General features: G+C 39.7%; 1 protein-coding gene across 4 annotated transcripts in view; it reads left to right on the top strand.

The window, feature by feature from the left end:
- Window positions 1-1,512: 1,512 nt before the first annotated feature.
- Window positions 1,513-21,126, top strand: part of LOC101166429 (RING finger protein 145) — a 26,122-nt gene continuing 6,508 nt past the window's right edge. The window contains exons 1-10 of one of the 4 annotated variants that reach the window (XM_078940660.1): window positions 1,533-1,769; window positions 5,058-5,307; window positions 6,570-6,655; window positions 8,294-8,402; window positions 12,911-13,002; window positions 13,470-13,711; window positions 16,774-16,949; window positions 17,023-17,163; window positions 19,364-19,546; window positions 19,641-19,788. In XM_078940660.1, coding sequence (XP_078796786.1) covers window positions 8,383-8,402; window positions 12,911-13,002; window positions 13,470-13,711; window positions 16,774-16,949; window positions 17,023-17,163; window positions 19,364-19,546; window positions 19,641-19,788 — 1,002 coding nt within the window. In that variant the 5' untranslated portion in view covers window positions 1,533-1,769; window positions 5,058-5,307; window positions 6,570-6,655; window positions 8,294-8,382. Of the gene's footprint in view, window positions 1,770-5,013; window positions 5,308-6,569; window positions 6,656-8,293; window positions 8,403-12,910; window positions 13,359-13,469; window positions 13,712-16,773; window positions 16,950-17,022; window positions 17,164-19,363; window positions 19,547-19,640; window positions 19,789-21,126 lie in introns of all 4 variants that reach the window. The other 3 variants (XM_004082812.5, XM_078940661.1, XM_011490783.4) reach the window with 3 other exon arrangements.

Genomic DNA, 21,126 nt, shown 5'->3' with positions numbered 1-21,126 from the left:
TGGATTTTTTTACAGGTCTTCCCAATTCTAACAGACATTCTTCAATCCACATCATTGTGTATCATCTTTTTCAAGGTGGTCACTTTTGTTCTCTCCTAAGTTTTCTTTCCCAGTGAAACAGAATGGATCGTGTTGTGCCAGTGTTTGGCTAAATTATTTTACTTAGAACCTCTGTGTCCAAAATACTATTAGAACATTTTAATCAACAGTTGAAGGCCAACCTTTGGCTTCTGAGTTCTAGAAATTTCTCCACTTTGTCCCCAGACATGGTTTGGCCCCTATATGCCCTTAACACTTCTAGTTCTTCTTTTTAAAGGAGGTGTTTGTGGAATCCTCCCACTTGTTCTTAGCCTCGCAGGAAGACGTGGTCCCTGTGCCGTCATCTTGAGCTTAAGTTTCCATAATGCTTGGTGGAGGGCCAGCGAGGTGCAGCTACTTTCTGTTAGCGCCTGTTGATGTAAGACACTGCCCTCTCCCCTCCCAATAAAGTACCGGTAGGTCAGAGGTTATGGTTCCTATCCTCTAAATAGGTCATTAAAAATTAGCTTCCCAGTTCATTGGTCCTTTACTTATTTCCAATATTGACAGTCTCATTTTAATACATCTTTAAAGTCATGTTTTCAAGTGCAACCATGCATACTCCATCCACTCTCTCTGTTTATCAACTGTGGTTTCACCTGCACGGTTCACTCCCCTCCCTGGTTTGTCTTTCTGTTATTGACAAGGCTTCAGTTTAAGTCCAAAAAGAAAATTAAAACCTTTTATTATTTATTAACTACTAAGGTGTTTAGTTAAAAACTGCATTTTTGTTGTTAGATGTATTAGTTCGTTTTTTTCTTTTGGGTGTAGTGGCCCTGGTTCAAATCCCAGCTGGGGCTTTCATGTGTGGAGTTTGCATGTTCTGCCTGTACATGCATTGGTTCTTCCCAGGCACCTTGGTTTCCTCCCACAGTCCAAAAACATGCCTCATAGGTAAACTTGTGTCTTTAAAATTGCCCCTAAATGTGCATTTGAGTGAACAAGCGTGTTTTAGTGTGTACTACATATGATTGTAGCTCTACATACATATAGTTTTTTTTTAAATGGGCTATGTTTAAGGCTATTAAAATATCAAATTAAATTGCAGACACTGTATATGAAGTAATTTAGTTGTGTTTTATTTTTTGGAGGCAGCAATTGTGCAGAGGAATGGATGAGATTTAAACAGGGAAACAAGGTGAACTTATGGAAAAAATAAAATATAGATAAGAGTTTTGTGCTAAAACACACTTTTTCTATGAATATTCTTCTAAACAGGGAGCATCTGCATGGAAGCCTAAAGATCTGACTTTTATTTTATTTACCTGATAATACATCTGTTGAATAATTTTACACAATAAGCAGATTTTTTTCATGCGAAAGATCAAATGTACATTTCCACCTCATGAAAAACTAACTAAAACAAACAAGGAATCAGCCGGAAATTTGACTTTATTTGAGATTCGAAATAAACTAATCTGATTGGTCGACTGTGACATGACGTATGGACCGGAAGTGATCACGTCAGCTTCTGGAGTCAAAACAGTGCGTTTGAAGTCGCTTTCTTTTGTTAAAATGGTTAAAATTTTATGTCAGTGCTTCGCTTTTCGAGAAGAAAATCCCTAAAAACATTTTATTAGCGGGAGTTTGTTAACCGGAAACACTCGAAGAGCGGGAGAAACTGAAACCCCGACTGCTAACCTGCTGCAGCAGCAACGAGCTAATGACTGCTAACCGGAAGTCTGGAGGAGGTGAGTGAACATGATTTAAACAACTTCTATATGCAAGTTAAAAGCCGAGTTAACGTCTTAGCTAGCAACTGAGTTCATTCACAACTTTTTAAATAATAGAGGCGATTATTTTATATACTACTGATATAACAGCTTCGTTTAGTACTAAGTTTAATGTAATGTTGATGACAACTTAGTCTAGAGATAAGTTAACAGCTGAGATGGCAACATAGTTATGGAGTTGAGAACTAAAAATATAGGCGCGCTAACAATTTGCTTTGCAGCTTTAACTTATGTCACAAAAACTAACATTGCTGGGACTGCTAAAGTTCCATGAAAAGTTCTATGCATGACAGACTGCTTTCACTCTGGTGTGATCATCAAACACTTGCCTTGTCCTTAAAGATGTGGTGGTGCCAGGTTCATGCTGTGCTGCTCGTCTGCAGTTGGTAAAGATTATAGCAGAGAAGATGCATCACAAAGGCTCCCTGACTTCAACAATTAAACCATAACCTGTCTGATGACTGATAGTTACAAGTAACGCAGAAAATTGGAAGTTGAAGCAAATTTACTGTGCAAGGGTCCCATTAGTACGGTTCAAGTAATACCTGCACCCCGACTGTTAGAATTTAGGAAAACAGACAATCAAAGTGCATTTTGTGTGGACATGCTACAGCATTTACGCATTGTCAGCAAGGAACCACTACTCTGACTTTACCAACAACTAGAGTGTGGTGTAAGAGCAACGTATGACAGCATCATAACCGTACAGATATTTCACGATACGCTTACCACACGCCCCCTTGAGGTGGTCGTACCTCAAGGGAGCTTCAAGACACATCTGCGATCCCCTTAAAATGTAGCTGCTCCTCTCTACAACCATCTACGGGCCTGGACAGATGCATGTAACTAACAGATGCATGTAACTAAGGCTTTACAAGCAGGTCGTTTTTTTTGTGTTTTTTTTTTATTTTGGTTACGCCTGTTAGGGGGCACCAGAGAGAATTCCCTTACAAATTGCAAGTGATTTGGCTTTATGGGAGATGCCATCTTTGATGACCCTCTGCATTTGCCCGCACGAACTGTGCCCCCATGTAGCTTTAATACCTTAGGGCTAGGCTGCACGATATGAGGAAAACTCGCGATATGCGATATTGGTGATTAATATTGCGATAACGATATAATTTGCGGTATATAAACAAATAGCAAAACAACCAAAAACATCGTTTCCATTTCACTGCAACAGTTTAAAAATTATACTCCAAATGACCCTCGTCAACGTAGGAGGCAAACATGAAAGGGCTCATCTAATTGATCAACAACGTAAACGGGTCCTTCCGATTGGTTAAATGCATAAAGGGATTTATTTCATTTGTTCAATATTTCAAGCTGCCATGAGTTTGTTTTAGCACATTTAAGGTAACCATTTATTGCGAGTTTCGCGGTATGCATATTGCACAGCTTAATGTCGCGATAACGATAAATTTGCGGTATATTGTGCAGGCCTACTTAGGGCACATGTTTCAAACTCGGGGCCCGCGGGCCAAATGTGGCCCTCCATGTCATTTTATGTGGCCCGCGAGAGCATAAAAGTTATTAATAAAAAATTGGTGTGTAATTATTTATATCTAGGGGGAATTGGTCTTCAAATATTGGATTGGGCAACTATACATTGGGACTTAAACACTGTCCATATAACCTGACAGAATCTAATTTAAAAGGATTTATGTTAGAGGAACAAGCAAACATTTTTTCTGTGCAACTGCAATTGTCACTTTAAAAAGTTATAGTAAATAAATAACGAGTTACTTAACATTAAGGAGCAGTTACATTTATTTTTCATTACATTTAGTTACATGTATAAGTTATATCTGGCCCTTTGAGGACAGCCACTATGCTGATGTGGCCCTCAGTGAAAATGAGTTTGACACCCCTGCCTTAGGGTGTATTCAGACTGGACACATTTGTCCACTTTAAGTGAAACAGATTTGTTTAATCCGGAACTAATTTTCAGTCTGAAGACACCCAAGCGAAACCTGGTCTGGGACCAGGAACCACTCTAGGACCCATTTTTGGATGTGGTTTTGGTTAGTTACCAATCAGATTGAGCTTCGGTTTACTCTGAGATTCCTCAGTCTGAATACAATCTGTCCTCGGAGTGGAACAACTGAACCAAAACAGCCACCGTAGCTGACCTAAACAGTGTAGGAATGTAGGAGCACATGAGCCTCGGACAAATATAAAGCAACAATTGTGTGTTATCAAACAGAAAAAAGTTCAGCTGTTAATTTGTTAAAATTCTTCTTTTAACTCAGCTGAAAACATTTCTTACGCTGCTGTGACGACATCCGAAAGGCTACATTGTAATTCCTTTAACAGAATTCTATTAAAAACAATGCCATAACACCAGAGCGATGAGACACAGTAACTCACTTAAATATGATTGGATAAATGCCGGCTCATTAAAACAAATTTTAACGTGACACATATTGCTGCTCACCTTCATACCTGACGTCCTCTCATAACTGCAGCTACGGCACGTCTCCTTGTCAGTAACCGCCTTGCAGCATGCCTCCACCATACCAAAGAAACAAGTGTAGTTCTCTACGTCCAAAACTGGTAATCAAAATATAAAGCTTTAATAAGTTAACTGTCCTGATAAGAATTTGAAATCACAGCATTTCCGTTTTTCTGTTGTTGTTTTGACCCGCCCTTGTAGTTCCTGGCCAATGACCGAAGAGATCTTTAGTCATGTGGTTTTGTTTACAAGCTTTGGTCCGTAACAGAATGGGCGCTTGATGCCAGTCTGAATACAAACCAAACGCAAGGTTCAGGATTCGATCAGAAACAAATTACCGTAAGCGGACTCCATTCAAAATAAAGAAATGTCCCAGTCTGAATACAACCTTAGAGTATTTGTTTGTCCCACGTAGTCTCATTTCCAAGTACTGACCAGTGGGCAACTGGTTAGCTTTCGACATCAGACAAGATTGGGCATGTTCAAGGTTGCACATTACATACGCTTGTTGATCACGGATGCTAGTTGATCATGTATGCTAGTTGATCTCGTATGCTAGTTGATCAAACATTTCCTTTCTTACAGTATGTTTTTTTTTTTTAAGAGATGCATGTTTCTCGCAAATGTGTCTTTATTCACAAAGGTGAAATACATTTATAGCCAGGAATAATTGTTACAGCAAAGACGAGATGTACTGTACTGTATTGTACTATACAAAAAATACCTTGTTTTTTGTTCTGTCTCCAGAAAATGTTTGCTACTTGAAGCCATTTTCTTTCGTGTGGGTGTAGTTGACGGCAGTGTGGTTGCAGCTGTAGAAAAGAAAGTGTTTGTGTCGGCCAATATGTGACCCTGAAGCTTCTTCAAACATCATGAGTCGTCTGGAGGAGCTGGCCAACATCGCCCTGAGGGTGCCCAGCATGTTGGTACTGGACTTACTGTATAGATGTGATGTTGAAGGTCTGACAGAGCACCTGAAAGCCAAAAACGACAACATGCTCTTCAAATACAAATACGTCATCTGGAACATCTATTATCTAGGTGAGTGTGCACTGAATTATTTAGCTTTTAATTTTATTTTCTCTCAAAACTACTAACCATTGCTTCAATCCTGGTATTTGATATATATATATATATATATATATATATATATATATATATATATATATATATATATATATATATATATATATATATATATATATATACACACACACACACACACATTCCACATTCCATTAGATACACCTGTCCAGATTTCATTAATGCACATTTTTAATCAATCACATGACACCAACTCACTTCATTTAGGCATGTAGAAATGACCAAAACGATCTGGTGCAGTTCAAACAAAGTATCAGAATGGAGAATACATGTGATTGAAGTGACTTTGAACGTGGCATGGTTGTTGGTGGCAGATGGGCTGGCCTGAGTGTTTCAGAAACTGCTGATCTACTGGGATTTTCACCCACAACCATCTCTAGGGTTTAAAGAGAATGGTCCAAATGAGAGGAAATATCCAATGAGCGGCAGTTCTATGGGCAGACTCACCAAACTGGACAGTAGAAAATTGAATAGACTTTGTCTGGTCTGATGAGTCTCCATTTCTGCTTCTACATTTAGATGATCGGGTCAGAATTTGCAGTCAACAACATGAAAGCCTGGATCCATCCTGTCTTGTATCAACGGTTCAGGCTGCTGCTGGTGGTGTAACGGTGTGGGGGATATTTTCTTAGCACATTTTAGTACCAACTGAGGATGGATCCAACAGCACAGCCTATCTGAGTATTGTTGATTACCATGTCCACCCCTTTACGTCCAGCGGGATAAGGTACCATGTCATAAAGGTGGAATCATCTCATACTGGTTTCTAGAACATGACAATGAGTTCACTGGACTCAAATGGCCTCCAGTCACAAAATCTATACCCATTAGATCACCTTTGGAATGGGAGATTGGCATCAAGGATGTACAGCCGACAAATCTGTAGCAACTGTGATGCTGTCATGTCAATCTGGACCAAACTCTGAGGAATGTTTCCAGTAACTTGTTGAATCTCTGCCACCAAGGACCCGGTACTTGCAAAGTGGACCTAATAAAGTGGCTATAAAGACCCACTCTGATGAAAATTATGTTTTGGGTGTTTCTTAACATGCCATTGTGGCATTTTTCTGGTAATGGAGGACAAATATAAAGAAAATTATGCTTTACATTGCATTTTTGAGTATTTCTTTATTCAAATAACTGTGAATCAGTTGCAGATGAAAAAATGCTGTTTGAAAGATATGTTATTTGTGACGTAGAAAATACGCTGGACGGGCCACACGCTCCCTGCTCCCAGCAACAGGGAGGGGATGGGGGTCGGGCTTGCTCTGCCCACAACTCTGAGGTGAATTTCTAATGACCTGCCGCTCTGCAGAAACTATGTCCTAGAAAACATTTTTTTTCTAAAACAGCATCATCATAATTAAAGGCCTCCTGTGAAGGCTTTTACAATAAAAGAAAGAAAAGATGATTGGAACGGGACTTTAAGAGAATTTTGAGGGCTTTAGGCCCCAAAATAGAAACATTAATTTTGTCTGGAATTCAAATTTCTACAAGTTTCTTTTAGGAAAAACATCTTCAATCCATCTGCTGTTTACCTTAGTCAGAAAATTCAATTCCATTGTAAATACTGCGATTTACCAGATGTGGACATACTTTAGGCCTGCACAATATATGGCAAATTATCGCAATAGCGATATTAAGCCGTGCAATATGCATATTGCAAAAGACAGCAAAAATTGCAATAAATGGTAACCTTAAATATGCTAAAACAATAAATGAATTAATAATTAATCAATTATGCCAGCTTGAAGTACTTAACGAATCAAATAAATTCCTTAATGCATTTGATCAATTAGATGTACGCCCTCAAGTTGTTCACCAATTGGATGGAGCTGTTCTATGTTAGATTTTCGCCTCCTTTGTAGACTAGGGTTAACTCTTATCTAAATTAGGCTGTTGCAGTAAAATGGTAATGATGTTTTTGGTTGTTTTGCTATTTATTCATGTATCGCAAGTCATTTCGTCAGCGCAATAATGATCACTAATTTCGCAAGTTTTCCTCATATCGTGCAGCCCTAATATTCCTCATATTCGTTAGTGCATGGGTCTCATAGACTTGGAATTATTGGACAAACCGATGGTTGAAAAGCAGCAACTAGGACAAAAAAGAAAGACAGCCTATCTGTGATATAGAGCAAAAATTGAATAGGGAAATACTCTTAAATGTTACCTTTGGCTTTTTTCATTCATTTGTTTGTAGTTCTGTGACTTCCTTTTATTTTATTTTATCTTTTCCTTGTTTTCATCCGAATTTATAGCTGGATCTAAAGGTGATATTTTTGTTTTTTTGGAAACCTCGAGGTGACTGCCTCTTTTGAGGTCAAACGGCAACAAAACTTCAATTGCAGTTGTAGACTTAACCTGGTGGCCAATTTTGCTGAGTTTTCGAGTATGTGATGGGGTAAAGTTTTTCCTCAAAGGTGCCTAAAGAAAGAAAAAAAAGTCCTTGCAGCCCAGGACTACTGCAGGACATAAATATAACATATGTGGAATCTGAATCAAGATGACAATAAACTTTGGATACAGCATTAAATCTCTAAAAATAATGATGCTAGTGACATCAAGTCTTACATTTAATTAAATGTAACACCATCCTTTAATTTAAAATGTAAAACTAGAACATTAACAAATGTTGACCTAGATTTGGGGGGCGGGTCTCACCTGCATGAGTTGTCTTCCTGAACCTTCTAGAAGCCTCCAAAGATGTCAGATCGTCTCAGTTTTGGGTGTTTCTTCTGCAGCAGTTTTTTTATTTGTTTCAATGGATTAAAATCTTTTTCTGCTTGTCTTAAAACTGTTCCATGTTTTTTAAACTTTGTGAAAATGTTGCTCTTTTCCTGCTTTTGTGTGACTCTGATGTGAATCCTTTGATTTGTGTGGGTGCACATCCGTGACAGAAGGGAGTCTTTTTGTCTTTCAGGTCATTTCCTAAACTTGGTGGTTTTAGTTTTGCCTTTGAGACATCTTGTGACGCTCTACCTCCACGTCCTGGTCGGCCTTCTCCTCTACATGGGGCATCAAATTTCCAAGTGAGTTTGTGTGTTTCTGCTTTATAAACACTTTTGAGACATCTGCATGTGTTCTTCAGGACAGATTTAACCTGGAATTAGCACGGATTGGTAAAGATTAGATTGGAGATTAGAGGTGCTCATTAAGTCAATCTCGATCGACCGGTCGATCTTCAAGGACATGAGGGTAGATCGCAGGCAAGCAAAGATAAATAACTAAAAAATATTTATATATTTCTGAAAAATCCGTCAGCGAATCAAAATTTATGGAATAAAATACTGATTATATATATATATATATATATATATATATATATATATATATATACATACACACACACACACACACAGTGGTGGACAAAATTGTTGGTACCCCTCAGTTAAAGAAAGAAAGTCCACGATGCTCACTGAAGTGACTGGACTTCCAAAATACATGAGAATGGTCTACATTTACTTCTCCACATTCATGCCAGCAGCTCTGATATGTTTTTAAATGTTTATTCTTCAGTTTAGGCCTTGTGAAAAATCTTGTGAGGTTCTTCTAGGCCAGGGGTTGGGAACCTTTTTGGCCGAGAGAGCCATAAATGCCACATATTTTTAAATGTAATTTCGAAAGAGCCATACAATAATGTAGTGTCCCTTTCCCACACTGAGGCACGGAGACTTAACCTATTTTAGGGTTCTTTATTCTGGTTACTGCAGACCGCAACAAACGCCGTACAATTAATTCAGCAACTCCTGAATCTCTCTCGCTGAGAGCGCTTCACCCAGCGCTTCTTATTCTGCTGCATCAGCCCTCCTATTTCCCTTATTCGGCCCATGGCTGAACCCAATTGGTCCAAACAACCTAACAACAGGCTGAGTGACAGAACCGAGAGCCAAACAGCATCTCTGCTTGATGCGTTCAATGAACTCCAGAATTTAGAACGCGACCCAACAACAGCCATCCAGTCCAATTCAGTCCGCAACAATATGTTTAAAACTAAATATACAAGTGAATGTGTGCATTTGATGTAATTTCAACACTTTTCAAGTACAATAAATCTGTGGATTCTTTTGAACAACATTGTTATGCTGTTGCTAATCAATTGTGAGTATTTCTTACCATTATTACGACTTCTGGTGCTGCATGGTTTTGCTGATGGTCTAGACTTTAAACGTGATTGTAGGTTAGTATGAATGTTCTGTAGATGTGAGAAAGACTGCTCACATGCAGACGTGGAGCCAAACACATACTCTCACGCTGCAGGGAGTGACAGCAGCGTGTTTTAAGTTTTGACAATCCCTGCTCGATTCACCTTGCTGCCCGTGCCCACAAATCCCCCCTTTCTTCCTCACACATGCGGCTGCTACTGCGCGCTCTTTGTCAGAGACGGGAGCGCGCAGTTGCAAGGACGGAGCTTCGCAGGTTTTAGGATGTTATAAACTCTGTGAAGTAATAGATGATAGTTAATTGATAGTGGTGCAGATATTTTTTCTCCAAGCACCGCTACCACTGCGCGCCCCCCCTGGCATCGCATCGCACCCGAGAAGAACCTGTCTACTGAAAAAAAAAAAAAAAGTATAATTAAAGATTTGTCTGCGAGCCACATGTGACCATCAAAAGAGCCATATTTGGTTTGTGAGCCATAAGTTCCCGACCCCTGTTCTAGGCAAACTCTCTCCATGATCGAGATCCAGTGGTGGTATGGTGGTGTCTGTCTAACCCATCCTATTCAGTAATCTTTATGTTTAATTCTTTTTCCCAGTGTTCTTTTACTTTTAACGTTGTGTTTTTGTCATGCTCCGTTAAAGATTTATAAAGTGTACTAATCACTTTAGTATCGTTGTCTTTATACGCCTTTATTATTGTTTGAACAATCCCACCCTCATCCCCAGAAGAGCCACTGTGTATTGCTGTCTTATAATAGTTTCTCATTTATAAATATCTAAAACAATCCCATTTTTCAAGGTGAAATTGTTTAGCCAAGTTCTCAAAACTCTTCAGCCGTCTGCCTTCTTTTCTAACAAGCATTCCTTTTGTAGTACAATATTTATACGTTTGATCAGATTCTATTGGCTTAAATAAATCATAATAAATCATATGCTACCCATTTTATTTTTTTATTTTTTTATGCATTATCTGAGATTTTGTATTTTTGCAGTAGTTTGAACCATATAGTTAGGGTATAATTTGTTATGGGATCTTGATGCCTTTTCTTTGTTTCATATAACTCTTTCTCTCTAATAGTGTTTTGAATGGGGTCTGGTAAAGTTTTGCATTCTCTAATTTTCCATTTTCCAGTATAACAGGGATTACACCAACAGCTTTAGTATCGTAGCTATGAAGTGATATAGTATTCTCTCAGCTTTAGTGCCACACCTCATTTACTCTTTGGAAGCTGGAGGGTGCTTTATTTTAATCTGGATCTTTTAATGTCCCATATGAATCTGGTTATTGTCTTGTCCCACATTGTAAATTGCATGTTAGAGACCTGTGCTGGTAGAGCTTGAAATAAAAATAAAAACCGGGGCAAAATGTTCATTTTTACTATTTCAATTCTACAGCTGAAATCTAATGACATTGTTGACCATTTTTAATGTCTTTTTGTGTCTTTTCTTGTACTCCTGAATAATTTTTAATGTTTATATTTTGAAAGTTTATTGTTATTTCCACAGCTAGATATTTTATACTTTTCATATTCCAGTTGAATTTAAAGTTGTTTCTAATCAATTAAGACATAGTTGAATTTTAAAATTTGAGTTTTGAGAACATTTATTTTATATCCAAGGCAAGGCAAGTTTATTTGTAAAGCACAATTCATACACAAAGTAATTCAAAGTGCTTCACAAAACAGGAAAATGCATTAAAATCATGACACATAACAGTGCAAATATTAAAAACCTACATAATCAATACTACATTTACTTTAAAAGAAAGGAAAGAGAAAAGAACATGAAAAGAGGTGTCAATAAGGACCCTTCAGTTATCTATACGGCTAAACAGGAATGTTTTGAGTCTAGATATGAACCATAACACCGTAGGGGCCTTTCTCACAACCTCAGGGAGACTGTTGCAGCTTTTAACTGCATAAGACTGAAACGCTGATTCCACTTGCTTAGTCCTGACTCTGGGCCCCTGCAGGAGGCCGGTCCCTGAGGTCTCTAGAGGCCCAGATGGTTCATACGGTGCTAACATGTCAGAGATGTACTTAAACATCCAGGTGAGCTAGAGACGATTGAGCAACTAAAGGTCAAGAGCACAGTACTGCGTGCACGTTGAGTGTGCATGTAAGTGTGCATGTGCTGATGCAGCGGAGAGCTTCAGTCATTAAGCCTCTCTGTCAGCAGCACAAACAACTCTGCATTTAAACCACAAAAACGTGTTCACTCCCAACGGACCTCTCACTCTGGTTTGATGCTACTACACACGTCTTTTATTTTGAAAACCACATCAGCAGCTTAAAACTAAATCAGTCTATTTGCAATTTGATTTTTGTGAATAATTGAAATTGTTGACCGACAGGTTTTTCTTGAGAGCTAAAAGCATTCTTAGACAGAGCTCTGCCATGGAAAAAGAGTTTTTCAAAATAAAAGAATATTAGATTTGCAGCTGTTTTCTGTTTTGTTTTGTTTTATATTTTTGTTAAAAGAAAACATAAAAAGGGGAGTCTTTATCATTTTTTTAGCTTTTATTATAGAAAAGAAATAAGATATAAGATAAGATATTCCTTTATTAGTCCCACGATGAGGAAATTTCCTTATTGCGGCAGCAGTACAAGAACAGAAACAAAACTATGGAGTCAGTATAAACACATATATACACAATATACACACATACATACAAATGATCCGCACTTTGACCTGACAGATTCTGCTGCTCAAAAACAAACAACAACAAACAGCTGAAGGGACTCCATGATATCCACCTGACTGAAAAGACAAATCGGCAAAGATGGTTCTTTGTTAGAAAGAGTCTGATTGCTGCATTCAGACATTTTACAAATGTGCATTGAGTTGCATACCTGTATACAGTACGACACACATATTTTGGCATGTAGTTGTGACTCAAAGACCCACTCTGATGAAAATGGTGTTTTTGGTGTTGTTAATGTGTTTTTGTAGCATTTTTTGATGATGGAATACATGTATAGAGAAAATTAAGGTCAAAATTTGCATTTATGACTATTTATTATTTAAATTGTTGTGAATCAGGAGCAGACGAAAAAGAAATTCATTCGTAAAAGATCTTATTTGTGAGGTAGAAATATGCTGGGCGGGCCACAAGCTCCCTGCTCTGCTCTATTCTGATGCATTATCACTTGTAGACAAATAGATCCTTATGCGCCACAGGTTTTTTGGTTTGGGCTAAACATGACATATTGAAAAGATCAAAAGACAATTGGAGTGGGACTTCCTAAGGGTATCCTTCCCCACACTAAAACTCAACTTCCTAAAAAGCCAACTTGTTAGTGAAACACTCTGATTGGAAACTGATCATCTCTTCTGACCACAGATTGAATACTGTGCGTGTGTTCTTGTTCTTTCAGGGATTACATCCGCGAGGAGCTAGTTTACGGTTACCACGCTGCAGCTCACCTGAATGCTTCAGCCTTCAACAGATTTGTCTCTGCCATGACGAGTAAGAGTCACCCTCCACGCTGCAATCCAATCCAGATCCCTGCTTCCTGTCATATGAAAGTACCTCTTTACCTTATTATTATTACCTCAGATTTTAATGCATGACATGCCTGGATTACCGTGGAGTTTCACTCATCAAAGCAGACAATAACAATCTCAGAATGTCCTGCAGATATTTCACATGCTGGGTTGTTTTCTTGTTGTAGAGTCACATTAGTCCGCATGAATAACTGTAAAGGGGAACTAACCAGGGTCTGTGAAGCTAAGCCTGCTTTGGAAAGGTGTTTAGGTCTGAGCAGGACAGACAGCTCAGTCATTTAGCTCAAAGTCACTGAAGTTTCCTTAAAAGGGACAAAAGTAGGAAATACAACTTTTTTTCTACCTAAAGTTTTATGGTGTTATGTTCTTCTTAAAAGTAGTTAAACATCCCATAATCACGACTTCTCTTCACTGTCACTCTTTGCTCAGGTCAGATCATCCTCAGCACGCTGTGCGCTTTCCTCATGAAGACCAGGAAGGTGTGGTTGTTCTCCGCTCACGTGCTCCCCCTGCTGGTTCGGCTCTGGTCTCCGCCCCACCCCACCCTCCTGACCATCAGCTCCCTGTCTTTGGGGCTGACGGCTGCGGGGGTGGCGGTCTTCCTCCTCTCAAACCTCTTTGTGCCGTATCGCCTGGCGAGAGCAGCCTTCTCTGAGCTGACTCAGTTTGAGGTAATCATGTTTATAACCAACTCTGGCTTCTTTCCTGACTAGTGGGTGGACTTGGGAAAGCCAAGAAAAACAGCTGAACGGATGTTTACCTGCTTGTGTCTTTGTCCCTTCCTTTTGAAGAGAAAATTGAAAGTGAGGGTACAGAAAAAGCACACTCTAGTACTTTGGTGACTTACTAGCAGCAAACACAAAGATCCTGAGTCGGCACGCTCTGCTTCTATCCTCTGGACAGACTGACTAAAGACTGACTTCGTGAGACCAAACTTCAGTTAACTTGAAGCTAAACTGGCTTTCCCCCTGGATATTGCTTTATTCTAAAAGTCCTTCTTAGCTTTTGAAATCATTTCAGAAGTATTTCATCCATAAGTTTGGTCGCCACCAAACCAAATGACATTACCCAGAACGGAAACTTCCTAAACACAAGCTTGTTACAGATGTGCCCTCATCAGCACATCTGTAACAAACTTCTGCGTCTTTAGCCATTAGTCAACACTGCCCATACAGGTGGATTCCGGCTGGGAATGGGCAAACCTGTCTTTTTTTTTTTTACGGGCGATCAATCATAGCCATCACTTAAAAGACACATAAGGGTGAAGTAGGTGAGACGCAGGCATGTCGTACAGATTTTTCATCTTTCAACCCCCCCAAATCTAGTGGACTGCACAAGGAGCCGTTGGCGCTGTTCATGTGATAAATGCCTCCTCCATGCGTGCATCCTGAATGTTAGAAATGAGACAATCAGAGAGTGTTGTTTGTGTGGACAGCCTACGGGCGTCTACAGCATATACCTGCACACCCTGGTCAGTAAGGAGCCTGTACGCACACCTTACTAACCACTAGAGTGTGGTGTCAGGACACCGAATCACAGCATCACCTGTACGTCATAGTTGTGTGCAACTTGTATTATCAATACTTCGTGATGCATTTACTGCACAGACGACAATGGTAGGTTCCATTTTCATGACGTCACTTCAGGTAGTTGTTTTTGGGTTCCCGTGTTGAAAACTATCTGTCGCTGCTCAAGTTTTTGGACTCTATATAAAAAAATACTCGGTCATCAAACCCACATTGAAGGTTAAACCAGGTTGAACTTTGATCAATCAGGGAGTCTGATTGGATAGTGATGTTGGATGGTTCTCTTTATTCCATGGAAATGCCAACCATTTGAAAATTGATCATGAAGGAGAAATTAATCATTGCGCTTTGTGTCGGACTGGAACTATAAGACACCAAGTCTTTCATATATCAGAGTAGAACTGTGAAAGAAAAATCCTGGAGCAAGATTCACAAGATTTGCTCCGCTTTGACATTTTACACCAAGCCTCTTCCAACTATGAGTACATGCGCTACTATGCCTTGTGCCCATGTACTTCCAACATAACGTTATGTTGGAATTTGGGTCATCTAGACCCACTAGACCAGGGGTGTCAAACATACGGCCCGCGGGCCGTATCCGGGCCGCCAGGTGGTTAAGTCCGGCTCACACATGAAGAGTAAAAATCATAAGTATGTTTAAAAAAGAAAGCAAGTTTCTAGTCCATTCCTGTGGCGAGTTATGATTTTTTTAAAGAAATAACCGAAATGCGCAATTCCGCCACTAGGGGGAGCAAAGGAAAAGCAAAGCAGCTGAAAAAGCATATCTCTGCACGTGCCAAAAGCGAAACCTAACAGCTCTGCGTCTGGGTAAGATGCACTTTGGTTCCCTGTGAGCCTCACCGCTGTTATCTTGCCATAAGGATGATCAGTATTGACACAATAATGACCAAAATGTTGTCAAAAAGTGAAGAGTCAAGAGCTTTCCAGGAAAAATTGTTGTTTTTTTGTGTGTGTACAAAGCTGAATGCAAAACTCCCATGCTTGATATGTCATCAACAGGCTGCAGTGTTCAAAGAATACAACTTTCAGCACCACTATGAGACTCACCATAAAGAAAAGTTTCACCATTTGCAGTTAAGAAAAGAGAAGCATTACCAACTATTAGCTGGACTGAAAAAACAACCATTTGCATTCACTGCAGCATTGACATCAGTGATGGAGCAGTGACAGCTACCTTATTGTAAACACGTTGGTGCAAACATCCAAACCTTTTTCAGAGGTGAACTTGTGCCCCAAAAAGCAGTCGACCTTTGCCAACATGAGTCTGTCAGGGATTGCGATTCCAGATCCAACATTTCTGAGGAGACTTGGACTGAACTGAAGGAATCCAGTCTTTTATTGCATTTTCGGTTGCTATTTTTGAAATCACCAACATCACAGATATATACAGCTGTGCATATTTATTAAAGATGTTAAAAAGACCGTCACAGCTGAGTTTCTTGAGTTGATGGACAACAGCAGCTGATAAAATAGTCAGCTCTCTAGTTACTGTGCTGGACAATGTTGGAGTGAACTGGTCATGTGATGTCAGTCTGGTCATCACATGGCGCCCTATCAAAGGTCAGGAAGAAGGCAGGTGTTATCACAAAATTCAGGCAGAAACCAGGAAAACATTCTTGGAAATTTCATTGTGTTTTGCACAGTTGAATGACAGTAAATGTGTTTCTGCACAGGATTTGAATCCTGATATTGACGGTCGTGTGAAGTTTAAGGAGAGAAAGGGAGGATAAATTCTTATGTTCAAAATGTTAGCAGGTTTAATTTAGTTTAATTTTTAATGGTTTGGACATTTACATTCAAGGTAAGGTGTTTCGTTTTTTTCTGTAGCTCCTTTTGAGTTTATTATCGGGATTGCTTCAGTGTCAGATGTCAAATAATGCTGTTATTTTGCTTTTACGTTACTAATCCGGCCCACTTGAGATCAGACGGGCTGAATTTGGCCCCCGAACCAAAATGAGTTTGACACCCCTGCACTAGACAGTGCTCTGAACCTTTTTTCTTCAATGATTTGTGATCTTCACTGGTGTCCATGGATTACAGGAAATCGTCTCCACCTTTGTCATGGTAGGGAGAACACCTCAGGGGTCATCTGGACCCCACAAGGGATATGGGGCAGTGACAGTCCACTGTGAACGTCATATGCTGCTCTGTCATGGTTGGTGAAAAAATGTTGTTTTCTGCCCCAGCTCACTGAAATCTACAGGTTCCTGGCTGTGGGAATCTCCCTGTGGAACCAGTATGCCGTCCCAGCACTCTTCTCTCTCTTCTGGTGTGTTCTGTTCACGGTCCAGCTGTGCTCAGATGTTCTGTCTGTCGAGACCTCTGCCCCCCAATCAGGGATCATCTTCCTCCTGCTGACAAGGTGGCACTTCCCGTTCTTCTTCTCCTTCACTCTGGCTCCGTCCTGTCTGATAATGTGCTGCCTCTCTGTGCAGTGTGTCAGAGTGTTGCGCCACGCCCTACTCTCTTTTGGGTCTGACCTTCGTCGTGTCCTACCTGGCTCTTGGTCTGCTCAACCTGTGCAAGTTCTACCTGGGAGGATTTGCAGCCGTTCAGAATGAGAACGTCATGCACAGGTGAGAGGCCGTCACCTGTGGTCCTTTACTCTCTGAACTCCATCCTGGTTTCATCAGTTTCCACCATTCTGGCATTGAGACACTGAGCTCCTTCAGGAGATCCCTGCTTGTGTGTTTTGCTCACTAGAAACCCGTTTCTTCCTGAGAACTTCAGCAAACTCTCAGCTACAAAGATCCATCAGACTTTAAACACTTCTGCAGGCATTCAGCTCTTTCACTTCAACTTTGCTTCAATCACAAAAAATACGCCCAAGCCTTATTTTTACTGTTTTACTTGTTGCTTTTCAGACTTTTAATTACTTTTTGTACATATGCTGTTTTTTGCATTCTTTGCACAAGTGAGTTGCTGCTATTCCTTTCTATTCTATTCTGTAAAAAGTCAATGGGAGCATTTTTACAAAAGATCAAAGGATTAATTTTTTGTCTGCTAAAAATTCACCAAAATTTAAAAAACTGAGAAATTCAGTTTGTATCTTAGTTTTTCTTATAGATATATGTATGAAAGGAAATGCTAGAAGAACATGTTAAAAACACCAGAAACACATTTTTCATTTAAGTAAGTCTCTAAATGAATAAAATATATAAATACAGTGCTGAAATATAGCTGCAAATAACACAAAATATTCAAAGGTAAATAAAAAGAGAGTCATAATTCAATTAAATAAAAAATTGTATGACACCAAACTAAAACTCATGATCATGTAAAAGTTAAAAGCAAAGGTTTGAACATTAGGGTAAATGCTGGGTAAAAGCTCAGTTTCAAACAAGCTATTGAGGTTCTACTTCCTGTTTGACTTCAGTTCATCCAGCAGGATGCGAAGACGAGAGGCACAAAACCAAACCTTTTCTTCCTTACAACCATGACTACACTCTAATCAGAATCAAATTCAGGCTCCTTCCAGTTTTTCAATCATTTAGTTTTAGTCAATAAAATAGGCTGATTTTTTCTTTGTATTTGATGGTCATTATTTGTGAACTTTATTTGTATTTTTAAGCATTTAGTAATTTTTTGACATTTGTTTCTGTAATATAAATTATTACTGTGGCTTTTTATCATAATCGTTATTTGTTTTTAAATCAATTTTTCAGTCGTTTCATTTCTGACTCATCTCAGCTCACAACCTGTGAGCCTGTGAGGTTCTGTGTTTGTGACAGGAAAAAGCTGCTACAAAATAGAGGTTTAGAAAATGGTTTCCTTAGGAAGGACTTCACGGGGAGAACAGGCTTGAATCTGCAGCTCGACTTTTCTGATGTGTGAAAGGTCCAAAGAAGTCTGGATGGCATGAGCAAACAATGAAAGCCGTCATCTTTATGATGGAGATTCTCTGAAGTGACTAAAGACAGATTTGTTTTTAAGAAAACATCCAAAATGATTTGCACTCATGTAATGAGTAAATGAGTGATTTTCTAATGTTTATTATTTCTTAAGGTGCTTCTGTATAATCATAAAAATCTGTAATTGTTTGTTAACGGGCCAATATCGTGCTTTTCTTCAACCCTTCAGGGTAAAAAATATTCATAAATGTGATCAAATATTACCTTTGGCACACTAAAGAACGATTTTCTTATGAAACATTAGTTATTTTCACAGTTCATTTTCCAGCCCAGGCGACTTGATCTCTGAGGCCCCGCCTTTTGCTCCTTGTGGGTGTCGCCCTTTTCATGACGTCAACCTAGAGTCGGCCTCAGCAGTGTCTGCGTTTCTCCCACGAAAACAAACAACATCCAAACTTTTACAAAGATGGATGTGCATATTGTGCATAGAAAAGGAAAGCGTTTTTGCCGATTACTGCTAGCTAGCGAAAGTGTGTGTGTTTTTGTGTAAGCCTGGGGGCGGGGCTGGCAGCACAGACTCTTCCTGGGTGGGGTGGTTCTCACTTTGTGACATCACAATGTGAGAACCCACTTGTTTTCATGGTTTGGGGGTGACTGGTGCACAGAGAGCAGGTTTTTAGAGCAATCCTTCAGAGATGCATGAATGGCATTGGTTTTAAGAGGAGTTAACATTATGATGCACTAAAAAGTTGATTTTGCATGATATAGGCCCTTCAATATGTTTTGTTAATAAAAACTGTAATAATTTTTTTCAAAGATGGTTTTATTGATTCATTATTTTTTTTACCTTAAGATGTCGTTTGTTAAACAGGATTTTTTTCCCCCTTTTAACCAGTCTTTTTTGTTTTTCCTGGTGGTTTGTCAGGGGCGTGACAGAAGGCGTGACTCTGCTGCTACTCGCTCTTCAGACCGGCCTGTTGGACATGCAGGCTCTGCAGCGCACCTTCCTCCTCTGCATCATCCTCTTCATTGTGACCACGTCCACTCTACAGTCAATGATTGAAATAACCGACCCCATCATCCTGGCGCTGGGCGCCTCCAGAAACAGGTGACCGCAGCAGTGGGAGAATTTGTTTATTTTGGAGGAGGAGGGCATTGCCATTTTTGATTTATTCCATTTTTTGTGTTTTCTGTGCTTCCAGGAGTGTGTGGAAACACATCAGAGGCCTCAGTCTGTGTCTTTTTCTGCTGGTTTTTCCAGTGTTCATGGCTTATAGAATATCCCAGTTCTTCCACATGGACTTCTGGCTTCTGATTCTAGTGTCCAGCTGCATGCTCACATCACTGCAGGTAAGGAGGGCGGAGTCCACAGTTGGAATGTCAGTGAACAGGAAATAATGATCTGAGCAAACATTATGCTTTAGACCAATAAAGTAATCACAGTTGTCACTCATTAATCGCAGCTGAGATTAATGAGTGACAACTGTGATTACTGCAATTGGTGAAATCTGGAAATAATTCATCTTTATTTTTATGGCTTTAAGACTTCCCATCCACTTTTCTTGAACATTTTCAACATTTTCTCTTTTGTTTAAACTCTTCATTGAAAAAATGAGTTCACTTCTAAAAAAGGAAACCAAGATCTTATGCAATCAAAGATTGTCACGCTGAATGTGTTCATACAGGAGCACAGAGGAGATTAATTTCAAAATGTCAACAGCCAATCAGGATGCAGAACACATGTGCTGTAAAAAAAAAGACAAGCATGCAAAATTGGGGGGGGGGAAATCCGCAGAATAGCGAGGCTGCTAAAGCTAAACCAGAATATAGCAGGGAACAAGGTTTTTACTAACTAAATACGCTTTTGGAATACAACAACTCAAATAGGGCTCACTATCCCTGATTGACGTTGAGGAAAGTTCTCTTTGATCCTGGTGACGTCTTGAAGTTGAGTCATGGCATCTGGACTTTTTTAGCCTTGAAAAGTTTCACTCCTCATCAAACGGGTGGAGCCACTGGGAAGATTAGTGAAATGTATCAAGAAAGAACATTTTAAGTCCAGATGCCATGACTTAACTTTGAGACATTATGGAATTATTGTAACAAGCTCCCTTAACTTTAAATAAATAATAAAGCCCTTTATTATAAACGACAGACTCAAAAATATTAGTTAGACCTTTTAGTACATGCACGCTGATGGCGGGCGATGGTGGGTGGGGTCTTTCAGCATGGGGGATCTTGTGTTGGGCCTTGGGGGCTGGGCCTGGGCTGGGGTTCTGCTGTCTGAGCTCCTGCCAGCAGAGTGATGGACTCCCACATCCTGCTTCTGAGGGATTTGTTTCAGGTTATCCTGGGGGTGTACCCCCCGACTGTATATGAGAACTGGACGGAGTGAGTGTGACGTCATCCATACAAAATGGTTTACTTCCGGGACCAGCCAATTGAAGTCAATTCAGTCGCAATTTTTTCAGGATGCAGACACCACCATATTGGAGCAAAACATCGTCAGTAAGCTGTGATTGGTTAAAGTCAACGTTTCTATGGCAACCACTCTCACCAATTAGGAGTGAGCTTGTTGGAAGTCTGCACCCCTACCACCTGAAAGTGAACTACATGAAATCTGTCAATCAAATGTGACTGTCGGACGTGAGACCACATACCTTTGTTGAGGCATCTGATTGGTCAGTT

This window comes from Oryzias latipes, chromosome 22, assembly GCF_053564925.1.
Source record: "Oryzias latipes strain Hd-rR chromosome 22, Olatipes_Hd-rR_3.1".
Lineage (NCBI taxonomy): Eukaryota > Metazoa > Chordata > Actinopteri > Beloniformes > Adrianichthyidae > Oryzias > Oryzias latipes.
Note: the sequence above shows the minus strand (reverse complement) of the source record. Positions and strands in the feature narration are given on the sequence as shown.